At 36.6% G+C, this 20,279-nt stretch overlaps 1 protein-coding gene across 1 annotated transcript in view; it reads left to right on the top strand.

Moving 5' to 3' along the window:
• LOC106883741 (COMM domain-containing protein 8) overlaps positions 1-20,279 on the top strand; it is a 67,168-nt gene that overhangs the window by 44,113 nt on the left and 2,776 nt on the right. Inside the window, exon 4 of the mRNA XM_014934856.2 lies at positions 12,150-12,305. Coding sequence (XP_014790342.1) covers positions 12,150-12,305 — 156 coding nt within the window. The remainder of the gene's footprint in view (positions 1-12,149; positions 12,306-20,279) is intronic.

The raw sequence follows: 20,279 nt of genomic DNA, 5'->3' as shown, positions 1-20,279 counted from the left end.
GCCCGCACATGAGCCAGTCCAGGGGCACTGGCAACGATCCCGCTCGAAAGATTTCATGTGTCGCCCGCACATGAGCCAGTCCAGGAGCACTGGCAACGATCTCGCTCGAAAATCCTATGACGGCCCCGCACAAGAGCCAGTTCAGGGGCACAGCAACGATCTATTTCTATTTCACTTGCCTCAACAGGTCTTCGCAAGTGGGGTTTAGTGTCCAATTTAATTTAACTCGATTTTGATTTCACTTGCCTCAACAGGTCTTCGCAAGTGGAATTTAGTGTCCAATGAAGGAAGGAAGGAAGGTACGCATAAGTGGACTGGCTAATTGACTACCACCTTTTTCTTTTAACCAATTTACAATTTAATAATAAGAAAAAAACAAGAAAGTACATATAATATCAATGGCAACAGAGATCAGTACAAATGATAATCTCAACGATGGATGCTTTGATTGGCTAAAATTACAGGATTTTCATTATTTGTAACTTTATTATTTTTAATAAAAGAGAATGATTTTTTTTTCATCAGCATGCACTACATTGAAAAATAATCTGGTGAAAATTTGAAAAACTTCGTGTGGATGGAAGAAATTTAGCTAGATCCAAGAAAACTCTTTAATCCCCATGTTGGTGAACTACTTTAATGCTGGTGGCATGATAAAAGGCATGCTATAAAGTGGGTGTTGATAGGAAGGGTATCCAATCATTAGAAAACATGCGAAAATGGAACATATGAGCAAGACATATGCTGGTTACCAATCTTATAGAGGAATAACTCTAAATAGGAATTGACACTATGTAGACGAACCTCTTATCTCCTTCCATGGAGCAAAACAACATCTTCACTGCTGGTAGCATGATAAAATAAACTCAGTCCACATTGTATGACTTAAAGTTGACCTGTTTTATGTTGTTGTTTGTGCCAAATAATGCAGACCATCATGACACATTAAACCTACAGCAGCATGGAAATAACAGACTAGAAATAATGGTACTGATGTTGAACATGATGGTGATGGTGGTGGTGATGGCTACTGTTGCAATGGTGGTGTTTGCTTAAATAGGGAGATGGGTGTTTCTACATAAAAGTGACAAATTTGGGTTTTTGTGAAGAAAACAAAATGTCAAAGACTTGTGTAATATTTACTTTCATTTGATGTGTGTATATGTGTATGTATATGTGTATATATATGTGTGTGTGTGTGTGTGTGTGTGTCCTGGGTATGACATTAAACTGCATGCAATAGTGAGACTCTGGTTCAGAAGTCCCAGTGTTTTGAGGTATGTGGAACCACTTGTTAGCCATTATTGTTTCTCTACTCTGATGCAGAGTAGTAACATCTGTCAGGACCCCAATTGCAGATCAACTAGCATACATGATAACATGTGGATGTAGAAATACTGTTGGTTGGAGTCAGGGCACACAATAAAACCACTGAGAATGAGTAACACTTAGCTGTAGTCATGACATATTTGTAAAAGAGTCTGATGTAAAACTTGCAGTTTTGCATGATTACTGGTTATCTTGCTTTAGCCTACAACTAGATGTTAATCGAGGAGACTTGTGCTGTACAAGTGTTTATCTCTATAATTCAATGACATACATATGTCTCTTTACTGGTGACCTCATTTGTCATCCCATCGACTGAAAGCCCTATGGTGATAGACAGGTGGCAATGTGCGCAGGCCTAAACAGTTGGAAACACAATAAGTTACAGATTTTTGCCTCATACCTATGTTTCAAACCATGCATATCAACAGAACTGAACAGTCATCTGAGAGGTCATAGATGGAATGTCAGACATGTCATTCACAGTGAGAAAATGATAATCATCTGTGAACACACACACACACACACACACACACAGAAATGTGTGCATTTGTATACACATGAATCTGAGAGAAAGTTAATAATAATAATAATAATAATAATAATAATTATAATTTTGGTACAAAGCCATAAATTTCAGTGCTCAACTATCTTATGACTTCGGTAAAATTTAAACTCAGAATGTGAAGATGGACAAAATGCCACTCAGCATTTTGCTTGGCATGCTAATAATTCTGCCAGCTCACTGCCTTGATAATAATAATAGTTTCAAATTTTGGCACAAGACCAGCAATTTCAGGAGAGGGTGTAAGTCAACTATATTGACCTCAGTGCTCAACTGGTACTTTATTTTATCAATCCCAAAAGAATGAAAGTTGTGCAAACAATTCTGGCAGTTCACCGCCTTAATAATAATTGCAATAATAATAAAAAGAATCAGAATAATTCTTTGTACTATAGGCATGAGGCCTGAAATTTGGCGGGAAGGGGTTAGTAGATTACATGTACCCCAGTGCTCAACTGGTACTTTATTTTATGGATCTAAAAGGATGTAAGGGACAGTTAACCTTAGTGGAAGAAACGCTACTAAGCATTCTGTTTGACTTGCTAACAATTCTACCGGCAGTAGTACAAGGTCTTTAAAAACAGCTTAAACTGGCTAGTAAAGACAACGATCTCATGAAAAACTATTGGCCTTACTTAACATAGTGGGAAGATAGTAAGAAGGAAATGTTGAAGTTTAAAGAAAGAGAAGAAAATATTAGATATGGTGAAAGGAAACTGGATTGAAATAATGATTGTTACATTGCATTAAGCTGATAAATGTCAAGACATTGTAAGGTTCAGAGAAAAAGATAGCTTTGGTTAGTAAAGTGTGTGTTGTTGGTGTATTGTGATGATGTTTGCGGTACAGATTTGGTGTAGTAAGAACGTTGTTGAATAAGGACTGGTAGTGATGATGTGTTGGTGGTGGAGATGTTTGTGAAATATAATTTGGTTGTAATAATCACCTCTTTGACAGACTTCCAAATATATTTTGGAGACAAAAATTATATTAAAGGTATTTAGATAGATAGAAGTAGATGACAGATAGAAAGAATGTTTGATTGATTGATTTAGTGAATGATTGTAGGTAGATGACTGTCAAAGACATGTGTCCTGACAAGTAGGTTTTTTTTTTTATAATAATGTTTGTGTAATAGTAGTTGTAGCAGCAGCAGCAAGACACATTCTTTCACTGACCCAATTTTTTATACAAAAATCACTATCAAAGTAGGATTGTGAAGTTTTTTTTTTTTTTTGTCAAAAATATCAATTGTAAATATCCGCAAACACAGTGGGGATGATGATGATGATGATGATGGTGGTGGTGGTGACAGCAGTAGTGGCTTGGCATTGGTGGGTGCTGATTGTGAAATCAGGAGACAGGTAAAAAAAATCTGTCAAAGTCTCTGTTGAAATGGTTCATTATATTAATGATGCTGATAATGATATATTTTTGTTTTGTTGTTTTGTTTATTAACTATACAATTAAAGTAGCAGAGATAAACCAAAACACTTGTTTCATTTCTCTGCAGCTGAAAAGCTTAGCATGTCTGCTAACTCAGTAGTATTTTCATTCATAATATTAGAAGAGTGTTTCAAATTTTTTATTTTATTTTATTTATTTATTTATTTATTTATTTTTCAATGTTAAGTACGTAAGCAGAGATCAGTGGTGGCAGAAGGTATAACCCGAATCTATCTCTTCAGTCTTTCCTTCCCCAAATAGACATTTTTCAGAGACAAAAGCTGTTCTACATTCTGGTTTCTCTGTGTCTCAAGGATCAAGGAACGTTTGCACGTTCCTTGTTCCAATGGTTAGTTTAATTAATTTGTTTAATTTAATTTTTGTTGTTCAACTGCTTGAATGGGTGTCCTTACCAGCTAGGATTCTGTGGTGACATCTGATAGTTAGCCCACCTTTTCTAGGGCCTTCCCTATTCAATGTGAGCAGCAGTGTTCCAAAATAGGTCTGCCCAGTTGTAGATGTAAAACCGAGTTCCTGGGTTGTCACCAGGTCCCAAGAAGGTGACCATCTTGTATCTGCTGCCATCATGCAGGTCCAGGCTAGGAGCTTCTAGTTTCACCAAACCTGCTCCCACCATCTTTACCCCATCACCGTTGAACTTTTGTAAAAAAAAAATGGTGGGGAAGTTAGATAAAAAAGAAACCTGTCAATGGTGTGAGTTTGTTTAGAGTGGAGATCTCTTTGCTAAGGGGCTCCCCACAAACTGTGGTCTAAAATCCTTCTGCTGCAGCACTACCTGGAGTGACATGCGAGGTCTGGAAGATAGGTTGCAATGGAATGCCGCTAGTTCCAATGTCATTAGAGTTGCACCTTTCTAGCCAGTCCGTCTGGCATTGCCCTTTTCCACTAGGATCAGTCGTTGAATTTGGAGATCTAGCTTCCTCTGCTTGATCCAACATTGGAGGTTTTAATTTGGTATGGTGAAGGACAAGGACAGCACTCCAGTGCCCTTGTCTGAACAGATCTTGTTTTTAGTTCTGATGGGTACCCTCACACCCTCCTCCTAGATCCAGGAATTTGAACCAAGAGGAGAGCTGGTTTAGTCACCGACGCCCCAGTCATGACTGAAAGGTGTGAGAGTACATGGTTACCCGTTGTCTCTATGAAGAGACCTCAGCACCAAGTTAAATATATGTACATATACCAGCGGGCCTCCCAGCCTCTGGCCCGGTCTGTACAGTGTTGAAATGTGTTCATAAGGTACATATTGGTATCTATCATAATGCCCATTTTCCTTACATTAAAAGTTGTTAAAAAGTATTTAAATATTGCATAACAAAATTTTACAAATTCACTTAGAATATCTAAAAACAGAAAGTAACATTGATAATAATAGAGAAATGTATTATATATAAAAATTATAAAACTTTTACAGAGCTTCTGTATATACAATGTCTTTAACTTTTTTCTTTGGAGCATGTATGAAGAGTTTCTGGTTTCCTACTCATGAACAACCTAGATACAATTGACCATGTGAGAAACAGCCCTCTTCTAGATGGAGAGCAACAACCTGCAGTGTTTGACCTTGGGACTTATTAATGATCAATGTGTAACTGACTCTCACTGAGAATTGCAATTGTTTGAAACGAAAGGGGACATCTGTTGGTATTAGTGGTATTCTCGGTATAAATACAGTGTCTTGCTTACCACATACATTGAGGGTTTTCGCTCCATAATGTGAGGCTGTAGTTTGATTCCAGGCAGTGACCTGAATAATAATAATAATAATACCATCGAAAAATAATTTCCCCAACACACCTGATGAAAGCTGGAGGGTTTATCAGCCGAAACATTGCGTTAACAACAAACAAGAGATGGCCAAGTATCCCGTCAAATGTAAATAATGCAGGATAATGAACAACATCGTCCTCATCGACAACTTTGTTGATAGATTTATAGATGTAGCTATCTCCATCCTCCCTCTGTGTCACTTGTGTTTTCTCTCCCTTTCTGTCTCACGTATTTTTTCTCTAGAGAGAAAAAGAGGTAGAGGTTGTAAGAGAGAGAGAGAGAGGGAAATAGTGAGAGAGACAGAAACATAGAAGGACATATAGACAGAAAGAAAGCAGAGGTCCAGCATCTCACTTGTTTTATTTTTTCCGTAACTCCACCCCCTTCTGTCTGTCTCTCATGTTTTTTCTCAATAGAGAAAAAGAGGCAGAGGTAGTGAGAAACACATATACAACCAGACAGAGAGAGGGAGATAGTGAGAGATAGAAACATAAAAAGGGACATATAGACTGAAAGAATGCAGAAGTCCAGTGGTGACTTCAAAGGAATAAATGTAATGTATAAAGTTGAAGGTGGATTGAGTGATAGGTGGGGTATATTTTCACTCTGTAAAAAGCATTACAGTGAAATAGACAGTAAGTGGATTGCCAGAAATAGGAGCCAATACATCACCAACCCATCTTCCAAATCTGTTTTCAGAAAATAAGTGCATAGTTTTCTGTGGAATGGTCAAATTAATTTAAATGACACAGAAAACCTGAAATACTATCAATTTTATATAGTTTTTTCAGCGGTCAACGTACAAACAAACAAACTTTGCTTTTTATAAGAATAGAGGTGTAGATATTATGGTGAAATACACAGTATGTGGATTAGTAGAAATAGGAGCCAGTACAACAAGTTGCTGTCCCCCACCCCACACATGCACACACTCCATTTTCGGAAAATAAGTGCACAGTTATCTGTGGAATGGTCAAATTAATTGAAATGACATGGAAAACCTGAAATATCAATTTTATTTAGTGTTTTCAGCAGTCAATGTACAAACAAACAAACAAACTTTGCTTTTTGTAAGGATAGAGATATACAACAGGCTTCTTTCAGTTTCCATCTACCAAATCCACTCACAAGGATTTGGTCTGCCTGAGGCTATAGTAGAAAACACTTGCCCAAAGTGCCATGCTGTGGGACTGAACCCAGAACTATGTGGTTGGGAAGCTAGCTTCTTATCACACAGCCATGCTAAAATGAGTTACTTATGTTGTAACTAGATCAGAAATATGAGCAAAGGAATTCCACTCATGACCACCCCATCTTTTTATATAACTAGGACATTAATGTACTTCCTTTGCTAAGATAGTAGAGTGTGATTTGAGGCAGTTTGGCTGTTATTTCTAATTGAACAAGCAACTACATAGCATCTCTCTCTTGTCAGCTTTAGCTGCATTATCAGCATTAAATAATAGAAAGCATATTTGAATTGTTACTTATTTTTTGCTTCCTTTTTGTACTTCTAAACTGTCTAGTCTCAAGTGCCATCTATATTAGTCCCACAATGGCTAAAACAAACTCAAGAACCTGCACATGCTAGCTCATACACACATAATTTTATTTAAAACTTTATAGGAACATAACTGTAGAAATAACCTTAACAAAATAATGTAAGAGCACTGCTAATGCAGTAGAACATGGTACTGCCTTATGAAAACATTTAGTCTACCTTAAAATATATTGTGTTTGCATAACGAAGTACCACGTACCTACAAATGTTTAATGGTAACTGTTTCAGTACATAGTTTCTCATCTGAGGTAAGTTATATCATTCCTCAAGCTAGGATTGACCTCATGAACCGATATTTCATGCAAAATTCCAATGCTTTTATCCACTATCCTTCACAGGAGTAGAGGTGAAATAAAAATTTGTTGGTTTAGCTCCATGTTCATTTAGTTATGACTGTTTATGGTCTGAGTTCAATACACACCTGTGGCTAGCAGAATTGAAGTATTGGAAAAACTGTGACACTACGAGTTCAAAATTAACCCTTTAGCATTTAAAATAGCCGTATCCAACCCAAATATTCCTCCTGTCTTATGTTCAAACTAGCCAAATCTGGCCTCTTACACCTACCCTACAATGTCATTCCTAAAGTAAAGAGTCACATCATTGAAATCTCAAAGCTACAAGACAATGCATGAGTAATTCAAAATAATGTAAATATATAAGCATTACGTTTGATAGAGTAATCTGAATACTAAAGGGTTGTAGTAACGCCTTGTCTCGTGCGCATGCGTAGTCATCAATATCCAAGTTTGGCGCCCTGATTCTTTCTCTTTTCTCGCCGGCCGGCGACGATGGCAGATGTCCAACAGCGGAGCTCTCTAACATGTCAGCACCAGAGCTTCACAAATAACTGCTGCCTATTTTCACCATAAATAAATATTGTTGTGTTGATAGTTCGGAGTCAGCGTTTCGTTGTTTCTTTTGAATTTAATATAGGAAAGCGGGTGTACACCTAATGGTGTATAACCACTTTTCTATAGGGTTAAAACAACTGGTAGCACATCTGAAGGAATGATACCTACAACAGAAGCCTTGCTAATATGGACTCATGCTGCTAGCACTTCCATAACAACAGTATAATAACTGAAGCAATGATCACCCATGCTGAACAACAACAATGGAAGGGACCATCCTCTCTGTTGCCATTATTGATCATAAAGATATGGGACAAACACCTACCCCATAAAATAAATGAGCTCTCACAAACATGTGTAAACCATATAAACAGAAATAAGACATGAGGTGAAAGTGCTTAGCAATGATGTGTGTAAATGCAATGTTATTACCAGTTTGAATATGCCAGTGGCAAGTTTGAATTCATAAACAAGCCATTTGCTGTGTTTTGTCATGGAAAAAATTTCTCATGTAGACAAATGGTGTAAATACACCCAATCAGCTTGCAGTGCCATTTATCCAAACTGTGAGATACAAGCATTTTGGAGCTATCTCCTCTTCAATCACAGAAAGCAAACAGTGGCACTGCAAGCTGATAAGAGGGACAATCTCTGTTATATTATTTCAGTCATTGTACATCACTGCTTAGCACTTCCACCTCATAATTTACTTACAGTCAGCTGCCGATTTGCGCTACTGGCCAACATACGGCAACCGGAATAACATAAGAGAAATTACCTCTCTTATCAGCCTGCAACACCACTGTTCAGTTTCTGTGACTGAAGAGGAGATAATCATTCTGAAATGCTTGCATTTCACAGTCTTGATAGGTAGTGCTACATGCTGATTTATGTGTATTTACACCATTTGTCTACAGCTTGTTTACGAATTTGAACTTAGCACTGGCATATTCGAACTGTTAAAAACATTGCAGAAATATGACAGTTATGGAAAAATATGTGGATATACTACTACCCTTTTCCACCTCTGACATTTTGTCAAATAATACAGAGAACAGTTCATGGTAAAAGGTTGTGTGAGAAGCAAAGAACAAAAGAAGCCATTTTTTCATTACATAACTGAGTGTAATTCAGTATATTTTGAGTATTAGTGTATAGTCATTGACTGGAAATAACTTAACTAAGTAATGATATAGTTTATACACTGTGTACTGGGTGTTGTTTATACATTTGCTTGTGTGACATTATATAATCCAAGTTCACCTATTGATAGTGAGGATTGCTTTGTATCTTCAATTTCAATAACTATTTGCAGGTCTTTATATTTAGATAATTTCCCCAGTTATTTCAGAAATGTAGTTTTACATTCTGTGTTTGAAGCACCTATCAAGAGATACTTTGCTTTGATGGGCAATTCTTCACCTCTGTAGGGGATATCTTTTTTGTTGTTATTTGTTATTATCTGATACATTTTTGTGCAATATTTCTACATAGCCCTTTAGAATTTAAACCAGCCATATCCAGCTCAAATATGCCACCCTGTTTTATGTTTATACTGGCCAGATCTAGTCTCTCACACCTACCCTACAATGCCATTCTAAATATAAACAATAACATATATATGTGTATCTGTGTTTGTCCCTTCACCATCACTTGACATCCGATGTTGGTGTTTTTATGTCCCTGTAACTTAGCGGTTTGGCAAAAGAGACCGATAGAATAAGTACTAGGCTTACAAAGAATAAGTCCTGGGTTCGATTTGTTCGACTAAAGGTGGTGCTCCAGCATGGCTGCAGTCAAATGACTGAAACAAATAAAAGAACAAAAGAATAAGAACATCATCAAAATTTCAAATCTGTGGCATAATAAATGATTGATTTAAAATATGAATAAATAAGCTTTGCATTTGTCAGAGTAATTTGAATGCTAAAGGGTTAAATATATACTCTTTTATTCTTTTACTTGTTTCAGTCATTTGACTGCGGCCATGCTGGAGCACCACCTTTAGTCGAACTAATCGACCCCAGGACTTATTCTTTGTAAGCCTAGTACTTATTCTATCGTTCTCTTTTGCCAAACTGCTAAGTTACGGGGATGTAAACACACCAACATCGGCTGTCAAACAATGGTGGGGTTACAAACACAGACACACAAACATATACATATATATTTATATATGATGGGCTTCTTTCAGTTTCCGTCTACCAAATCCACTCAAAGCTTTGGTCGGCCCGAGGTTATAGTAGAAGTATCAAGGTACCGCACAGTAGGACTGAACTCGGAACCATGTGGTTGGGAAGCAAACTTCTTACCACACAGCCATGCCTGCATCTATGTTATTTAATTGTTATAACTTGTTACAGTTTACATGAACACAGCAATGAGTTCATTGCTCAGCTTATAACTTCTCTGTTTTAACTGCCACACCTAACTTCATAGTCGAGTGTTCAATTTTAAGAAGGGCCATCCAGCTGTAAAATAGCTATCCTATTAAGTAAATTTTGGAACTTTCTTCAAGTTTTTCTTAAAATTGTAAATTTTCAATATATACACACAAGAGTGTATGTATTTAGCCCCCAAAAGCTCTGAAATGGTGCATTCTCAAGAAAAACAAATTTGATTTTTGAAATCTGCAGCCCAAAGAGAAAGTTGTCCATAAATAATAATCAAAAAATATAATTTGCTACAAGAAATAACTCAACTTTTAGATCAACAAATCTCCCTCTCTCTATTGTCACTATCACCCTCTCTCTCTCTATCTCTCTTTCACACCTTTCCCTCCATGTATTTCCCACACTCTTTATCCCTCTCTTTTTGTTTATATATTATCTCTCACACATGCTGTCCCTTCCTCTCTTTATATGACATATTGCTTTCATTTTATGAAATATAGCTATCATGCACAAAATGCTTGCTTCCAAATCCTGCTTTCTGATTAGATAAAAATTATCAAACTTAAAACTTCTGAAACATTTTTCTAAAATTTTTCTTGAATAAATGAATCATAAAATTGGATTCAGCATGAAAATGTACAACAATACAGGGTGGTCATAAAGTCACACACCATCCTGCAATATGTAAAATTGCTAACATTCTCCTCTTTATCTCTTTTCCACAACTGCCAATATTACTCACAAACCAATCCTCTTTGGATGGAGGCAGATAATCAACAAGACGGCAGCAAGGTAATGGTGTAGTGTGGGATTTGGCACAATCAAGTAATTGGGCTATTTCATTTTGAGGGCTCTGTGACAGGTGATTCGTATCTGGACATGCTTGGCAACAAGATGAAGCCTCACATGCATTCACTTAGAAAGGGAAATCCTGTCTGGTTTCAGCAAGACTTGGGCTCTGCCCTATTATGTATTACAAGTTTGTGATTTTCTGAATTAACATTTTTCAAGGAGATGGCTTGTGTGTCACAGGCCAATTGAATGGGCACCATTGTCACCAGATTTAACTCCCATGGACTTTTTCTTCTGGAGCTACATTAAATCCCTTGTGTATTCTGAAAAGATTCCTGACCAAGGACATCTTCAAAGAATTGTTGAAGCATGTGAACAAGTCAACAGCAATGAAAAGCTATTTGAGAAGGTTCATCGCAATTTCAAATTCCGTATGAACACTTGATTAGAGCTGCATGACCAACACTTCGAACATTTGTAATGGATTACCTACTTCATTGCTAATAAAGCATACTTGATATCTCCCATAGTGTGTGACTTTGTGGTCACCCTGTATGATGATGTATTAGCAGCAGAAAAGATCTCTCTTTCTCTCTATTTCTCCATCTCTTTCATTTTTCTCATAAACTCACCCCCTCTCTATATATATTTATCACACTATTGTGGAAGGATTCCAACTGCCCCTCTGTGACTAAAAGTGGACTGACACATTGCTATAAAATAAACAATTATGGAGTTGACAAGGTAGTTCATTGGTGAGCAGTAAATACTTCTTTCTCCTTGCTTTCTTAGATTATTTATCCAACACCAGGATATAAAACTCTCACTCTCTGTATACATATATCGCTCACACTGAGTGTGTGTGTGTGCATGTATGTTAGGAATTTCATAAGGACAAGATTTAGGTGTGATAGGGTAGATCTGGCCTGTTTTAACATAAAACAAATAGAGTATCTGGCCAGATTAAATGCTAAAGAGCTAATAAGTTGCCTAAAGTTACTAATGATGGTGGATGAAGCGAATGAATGTTGTTGAATAACAGTGGAATAGATAGGTTCAGTTATCATCCAAACTGCTAAAAAAAAAACCCTCCATGTACTTTATTTCACATCAGATATATCTTTTCAGTTTATCTTAACTTATAAAATTATGTTCCAATGCTACATCATATGTGAATGATTTAGCTGTAGGATGGGTTCATGCAGTACTTCACCCATGTTAACACAGAAAACAGCTATGACTCAGGCTAAAAGGAGAAAAAAAAGTAACTTTATATTGGTACTGAAACTGATATGTAGAGATTTATAGATCTCTTCATATTATATTCCATACTATCAGCTTCGCTGACATTCCATGAAACTTGCTTTTAAATGCTTTTCTGAATAATTATATTGTTTTTTTCTCTTAATTTTCTTTATCAGTTAGTTATGTCTAGTGATAAACTTGGTACCATACATGAGCCTCTATGTCAGCTTGACTTACAAAGCCGAGATGGTGAGGAGAATGTCAACACAACCTTGGAACTGAATAGTGGAGAATTAAAATCTTTGATAAAATCTCTAGAATCTGCAAACAAGGTAAAGGTCTCTTTTTGTTTTGCACACCCCACCTTTTTTTTTTCTGTTCTACTTTGAAAGTCTTATTCTGTTTTTAATTCATTTGATTCTATCAAGGGAACTTCGACATTTCCAAACTCTTCTATGACGTTTGTCAATTTTTCACATCTTTTCAGATGTAGCTTTTTTACTTTTTACTGAAATTGTTTAGATCTTTCGTGAAACCATGGCTTTATTTTGAGTTCTTGTTTAATTGTCATATAGACATCCCATATTCTGTTTATCATTGCCACTTCTACTATTACTTCTATTGCTGCAATTAAAGCCCATGATGGCTATTCTATATTAACAAATCAAAAGTTTGATGACCTAATTGTCTAAATAGCCCTATCATCATCATGATAATATACAGGGTGTTCCATAAAAGGTGCCAAATTTGAAAGGTGAATAATTAAAATGAATTTGTATAAACATGGTTCTAGTCTACATATTTCTAATGAGTTATGTCTCCTGTTTTGATATGGAACACAATATCAGTCATATGTCCACCTGCACTGTGTCTGCATACATTTGTGTGCTCCTTGAAATTTCCAATAACTCGCTCAAAGATGAGTGGCCCAGTGCCTCCAGTCACATCCCTGATTTCAGCCTTGAGTTGAAGAATTGTGCATAGTTTCTTGATGTATATCTGTGATTTCACATACCCCTATAAAAAATCACAAGGGCTAAGATCGCAGGACCTTGGTGACCATTGCTGGACACCATGCAAGGATATCACTCATTGTGGAAATTTTTCATGGAGTAATGCAAACATTTGGCACAAAGTGTGGCAGGTCACTCCATTCTGCTGAAACAAGAGGTTGTCAATCTCCGTATCTTCCAAGTTCAGCCATAACTGAGTGGATATCATGTCTTGGTAATGTTCTCTATTAATGGTAACTGCATTCCCCTCATCATTTTCAAAGGAGAACAGCCCAAGCACTCCACCTGCCCAAAAACCACACTACACAATCACTTTCAGTGGATGCATTCCACACTCTTGCATTATTGGAGGATTTTCGTTTCCCCAAATCCAGCAGTTCTGTTTAACAAATCTACTAAAGTGGAAGTGGGCATTGTCACTGAAGATGGTTTTCTTTGCAAAATTTTCATCAGCTGCAAGTCTCTCCACAACCCAGTCAGCAAATTTCCTCTACCTCCTGTGGTTAGGTGGCTGAAGATGCTGCCTAAGCTGAATTTTGTAAGGATGCATATGGAGATCTTTATGCAAAATTCAATGTAATGAAGTGGTCAGCATGCCCAACTGCTGCAAACATCGGCAAATCGATTTTCCTGGACTCAGAGTGACACTGTCTTGCACAACAGCAATCTGTTGCTCTGTCTAACAAGAATGATTCTGCCCAGGCAATTTGGCCATTTCAACTGAACCAGTTGTTTTAAACTTTGTCATTAGTCTGTGAATCGTAGACTTGTTGGGTGCTTCATTTTTCCCCAAAATTGTACGAAGTGTTCCAGCTGTTTGCATTGCACTTTCTCCGTTTTGGTAAAATGTCCTCACAAAGAGAATGCATTGCTCAGTTGTAAACTGCTCCATGACACACTGCACACTATTCTGAAAAATAAACAAAAACTGTTAATCGGAGTGAAGAGAGATGGCAAACATGATAAAAAAAAATGCCTTCAAACTTCAAGACACAAAAGTGTCACCCAATTCAAATTCAATGCTCTTTATGGAACATCCTATATGTCTGTTTTCATCTATCAACTGTTTAAGGTGATTAAGAATATTTATACAATTGTTGTCATCATTGCTGTAAAACCAGATCAAATTTTTGGAATTTTACAGTTACTCAAACAACCTTACAGTTAACACAGCTAACATTAATTTTGTTTTCAACACTACTTTCTGACTTGAATTCTTGCTTTTAATTCCTTATATTAATTGGTGTCATACCTTGGTGGTAATGTTTAGCAATTTATATTACTTCAATCCAAATTTAAAATAGCCTTGACCTACTTTAAAGATAAAATGTCTAATAAATATTTTGATGCTTGTTAAAGCCATTTTCTGTATAACTGTAGGAAAGCTTTTAACCCTTTTGATACTAATCTGCTCAAAACTGCCCCTGGTTCTATGATATGAATTTACTGATTTAAAGTGATCTAAGTTAAAATTGTTCATCAAAATTTCATGTTTAACTTGTGTTCTCAACACCAGCTTAAAAATGGCAGTATTTTCAAAATTAATTGAAACAAAAGCAATGTATCTCAAAAGAAATCTGAGAGTGAAAGAGTTAAATATAATAGAGAATTAAAGACTTTGTACATGTGTCTAATTATGTTATGTACCAATTACTTCCTAAAAGTTTCTCATGTTCATTAATTATTTCAAGTGAAATCAAAGGGATTTAAATTCCTTTGTAAGTTATCATACACTTGCATAGAACATACATATACATAAATATACTTTATCATCATCATTTTAACATTCACTTTTCCATGCTCGCATGGGTCAAATGCAATATGTTGAGGAAGATTTTCTGCTGCTGAATGTTTGATAAGTGAGCTTGCTAGCTTGTTTTTGTGAGGGTATATTATTTCAAGTTGTTGTATGATGTGTTGAGACAATGACAAATGACTGAGACTTCTGGTGCATTGCTGTGCTTGAGAAGACACGTCAAGGTTAGTGAAATCCTGGTTGTGGCCAATGCCAGTGAGTGGTTAGGTGTGGGCATGCACAGGCACAGGTGTGACAGTGTGGTAAGTTTGTTTCCCGATCACATGGTTCTGGGATTCTGTCACTGTGTGGTACCTTGGACAAGTGTCTCCTATTATAGCCTCAGGTCAGCCAAAGCGTTATGAGTGGATCCGGTAGATGGGAACTGAAAGAAACCTGTCGTGTGTGTGTGTGTGTGTGACTGCCTCTGTGACTTGACATTGTGTGATAATTGTAAACAAGTGTCAGTCATGCAAGTGCTGTTCTTTGTTCCTGCAAAAACATGTCCAGCTATAGGGAAATATTACCTTAGATAGAAACAGTTAAGGATTGGCGACATGAAGCTGTCACGCATCACTAAGCTTGACATGTCTTCTCAAGCACAGCAATGCACCAGAAGTCTAAGTTACTTGTCATTGCCTCACCTCATCATACAATAACTTGAAATAATACACCCTCACAAGAGCAAGCTAGCAAGCCCACTTATCAAACATTATTTTTTTTTCTTTTCAAATAAGACTGAAACACAATATGCATGATACACATCCTTCACCTAGGCCATAATCCCTTTCTTTCATCTGATACCAAGAAAAAAATAGCAAAGTCCTAAAACACCAAAGTCTAACTAAATATAACTCTAAATGGATTCCTAAAACATATAGAGTCTGAAGGAATTAACTCTTAATCTTGATGCATGTAACCATAATTCAAATAGTGTTATTGTTTAGGGTTGAAGTCAGGAACTAAGCTGTCTTCTGTATGAGAAACAAATTTCAGCCTTATTTTAGAAAGATCTTCCTGTGAAAAGATTTTATTTGCATTTTATTGTGTGAATTTCTTTTGGTTTTTGCGCATCTTAAGGTGGCAAGCTGAAAGAATTGTTAGTATAGTGTACAAAATGCTTAACAGGGTTTTCGTCTGTCTTTACATTCTGAGTTCAAATTCCACCAAGGTTGACTTTACCTTTCATCTGTATGGGATCGATGAAATAAGTACCAGTCAAGTATTGGGATCAATGTAATCAACTAGCCCCCACAAAACTTCTGGCCTTATACCTATAATAGCAAAGGGTTTTTGAGTATCATGGCATTTGATAACCGCAAGCAGTGAGTTAGAATTCAGTGATATTATTTATTAATGATGTAATTAGAGAAAGAGAGATTGAACTTGGAGAAAATGAGTGATATTTCAATATCATCTGTACACGTCAGTGATCTAAGTGACTCTGTAATTTGTTGATTCTGAATATAGTTGGTCATTGCATTGATGTTATCTTTGTTGATTTGAACCCCACAAAACCTTTGAACTTAGAGCAAAGCCCATAGAGGATTTTCTTCAATATTTTTTTCCTGAAGAAATTTGTATTTGAATGAGCAATGTATGAGCATAGTCGTACCACCTTCATCACATCAATAAAGGAGATGAAGTGGATTGCTATTCCTGATTATAGTTGTATAGAGTCCAAGTTAAAGAGATTACTAGAACACAAATTCTGCTCTCAGGCAGAAAATCTGTGTGCAAGAATCGGTATCTTGAAAATATGTGTGAAAACACCTACCTGTAATCAACTTATCTGGGCAGGTGAAAGTGACATGACAATAGGTAAAAATCAATCAACAACTAATAGGTAAAAACTACATTCTCAATGTATGTCAACAATTCTTACTTATCATACAGTAATTATAGAGTTATATTTTTATATTTTTATATTTTTATATTTTTATGGTTTTTATATTGAATTGGCTGCATTTCACCCAAGTCTTTACTTTCTAACAGGATTGGGAGATTTATCTTAAGAAAATACTACAGGTCTTTAGTAATTAACATATTCCAAAATCACCTAATGCTCAGAACCTAAACAATAATTGTAACTATTCTGAAGCCTAGCAGAACCTCAGCTAAAGAAGAATCATCTGTACTTTGCTATGTACATTCTGAAAAGGCTCAAAGATTAATTCTTGGCAACATCAACTCGCACACTTCTTTCCAACACACAACAAGAGTTCAGACAGCTACATTCAACCTCCTTACAAGCCTTATACAAACACTGACCACATGACAGCTTCAACAACAAAACCTTAATACACCCAACTTCTTTACTATCAGCATTTGACTCTGTTCCCCTACTACCCACTTATTCATTGGACAATAAACTTTGCTTGCAAAGACCTATTGAGGCAAGTGAAATCAAAATCGCTGATGTGGCCGATGACAGTACCGCCTGATTGGCACTCATGCCAGTGGAATGTTAGAAGCACATCCGAACGTGGAGTGTAACCAGCCCACTTAATGAGTACCCCTTCATTCATTGGACAATAAACTTTGCTTGCGAAAACCTATTGAAGCAAGTGAAATCGAATCAAAATCACTGACGTGGCTGATGACAGTACCGCATGATTGGCACTTGTGCCAGTGGATTGTTAAAAGCACATCCGAGCGTGATCATTGCCAGGGCCACGGATTGGCTCCTGTGCCGGTGGCACGTGAAAAACAACATTTGTGCATGGTCATTGCCAGTGTCGCTCCCATGCAGGTAGCATGTAAAAAGCACCTTTTGAGCATGGTCATTGCCAGAATCACCTGACTGGCCCTCATGCTGGTGGCACGTCAAAGCACCCACTACACTCTGAGAGTGGTTGGCGCTAGGAATGGCATCCAGCTGTAGAAACTTTGCCAGATCAGATTGAGCCCGGTGCAGCCTTCTGGTTCACCAGTCCTCAGTCAAACTATGCAACCCATGCCAGCATGGAAAGTGGACGTTAAACAATGATGATGATGATGATGATGACCCTGAGAAACAACACAAAATACCAGGTACATTTCAGTAAATACTGTAGAATTGTATCAGTGACAAGATCACTGAAGTGTGATGAAACTTATTTGTGTAGGTGTGTGTGTGTGTGGGTACATCTCTTTTCAGTTGTGCTCCTTTCGTGGATTCCCATGACTCTCTGTTGCCATCCAATTCCATTATTATGAATTTGAATTGAGAGTTTGAGTCATAGTAAATCTTTCATTAGTTGATTATACAACCATTGATGCAACCCCTATGGATGCATTGCAATTAACTTTCTTGACAGAACTTGGTGACCCTGACCATTGATCGTCTAGCATTCCTTCACTCAGCATCAATGTAAGAAGCACCGTTGGCTCAGTTGATCTTTTCCACTACTTCTGCACAATCCACCATGCTGCAGTCCTATGACTTCGTCATGTCCCTGGCAGGATGGCTGAACAGGTACAGAGAGCAACCTGTACTTAAGTTGGACAGGGTTATCACTCTGAGATATATTCATTTGTGGGAAATGAAAACATCTATAGAGTAGAGAGGACTTCCTAGTTTTTCCAAGTACTTGGCAACATTTCTTGTGCTGCTACCATGACATAATACCCTTGATGCATCGAAAGTACTGATTTAGTTCAGGGCAACATATCCAACCCACAAAAACATCACAAATAAATCTCTCTACCTACTGAATGGTGACATTAGTATTCTATGTATACTTACTGTAACATATTTCTGTTTTACAATCAGTGTTATATATTAACTATAGATGGGCAGATGGACTCTCTCACTCTCACTCAAACACACATTTTGTTATTGTAATAATTTATTACATGCTTTAATGGTATTATTGACAGATGCTGGCTGTAACAAGTTGATAACAATCAACAACAAACAGCTGAAGTTGACATAATGAATGTGTGTCTGAACAAAATAAACACATTCAGTGCAATTGACTGTAAGGAGCAGATGGCTTTATTTGCAAGAGTGTGTGTGATGAGGTGGGTGTGTCATATATATGTAAATATGTAAAAGTATGTATAGTATGTATAAAACCATGTAAAAACAAACAATATATATCAATATAAATATATGCATACACACACACACACATATTTATACGTATGCACACCATAAAATGTCAGGAGATATATAGGAGGTGATAGCTACATAATTCTCTAAATCCATATCTTATATGTCATATATATGTGTGAGTGAGAGAGAGAGAGAGAGAGAGAGAGAGCATGCATAGCCTAGTGGTTAGGATGTTGCATTCACAATCATGAGATCGTGGTTTCAATTCCTAGATTGAGTGGTGCATTGTGTTCTTGAGCAAAACACTTCATCACACATTGCTCTTTGATCACTTCAACACCTGACATATGGAACTCTGTGCATCTGTTCAGGTAACATCGATTTGATGGAGAGAGTGAGCTAATGTACAGCAAATACATTTGATTGCTATCAACAAATCATTTGTGCAAGTCATTTAGCAAAAACTGAAGTCATATGTTGTCTTCAACGGGAGAGTCCATTGCGTATATATATATATATATATAGCAGCCGCAGCATTTTCATTTTAGAGTAGATATCTAAATGATGAGATAACAACGATGGTGGTAGCAGCAGCTATATATATATATATATATATATTTATACGAGCAGCTAAGCCTGGTTTCACCCAGTCGGTTTGGATGATGTGGCTGTGAAACTTGCTCTGTGTAAGCATTCGACTTGTTTGGGCATGCTTATGTTAAAAAACAATTTTAGAATGACATTTTTCTGTCAAAACACTAAAAATAACTGACCAGCAAAAAAAAAAAACAATCAACCAAATAAAAAAAAAACCCAAATACTAAGCAAACAAAGACAAACCATCCCACTTCCATTGCACACACACACACACACACACACACACACACACACACACACACACACACACACACACACATGCACAGACATTCACATACCCCTCTTTTACATACAGACATATATTCACACAGAGTTGAAACGCTGTTTGATTTATTTTTCAGCGTGCAATTTTCATCATCCCACTACCAAGTATGACATTACCCCTTCCTTCTTTATTTATGTATCACCCTTCCTTTCTCATTCATAAACACAAGAGTATTATTATAGTAGATTATCTTGGTAACCATGGGAGCTATGAAAAAAAATATGACATCACCCCTTCCTTCCTTATTCATCTATCATCTATCTATCTATCTATCTATCTATCTATCTATCTATATATATATATATATATATTATTTTGTTTAAAAGAGTTCCAACACTGTCTGTTTTTTATGTTTTATTTATATTCCTGCAGAACCAATGTGGGGTATAAAATATGGAATATACAATATATAATATTATATACAATATATAATATAAAATAAAATAAAGTAAAAATGGATGGCACCATGAAATAAAGTATTGAATGTAGATGAAATATATATATATTTGATCCTTTATATTGAACACTCAATATTTC

The sequence above is a fragment of the Octopus bimaculoides genome, chromosome 13, assembly GCF_001194135.2.
Source record: "Octopus bimaculoides isolate UCB-OBI-ISO-001 chromosome 13, ASM119413v2, whole genome shotgun sequence".
NCBI lineage: Eukaryota > Metazoa > Mollusca > Cephalopoda > Octopoda > Octopodidae > Octopus > Octopus bimaculoides.
This window is presented reverse-complemented; position numbering and strand designations above follow the sequence as displayed.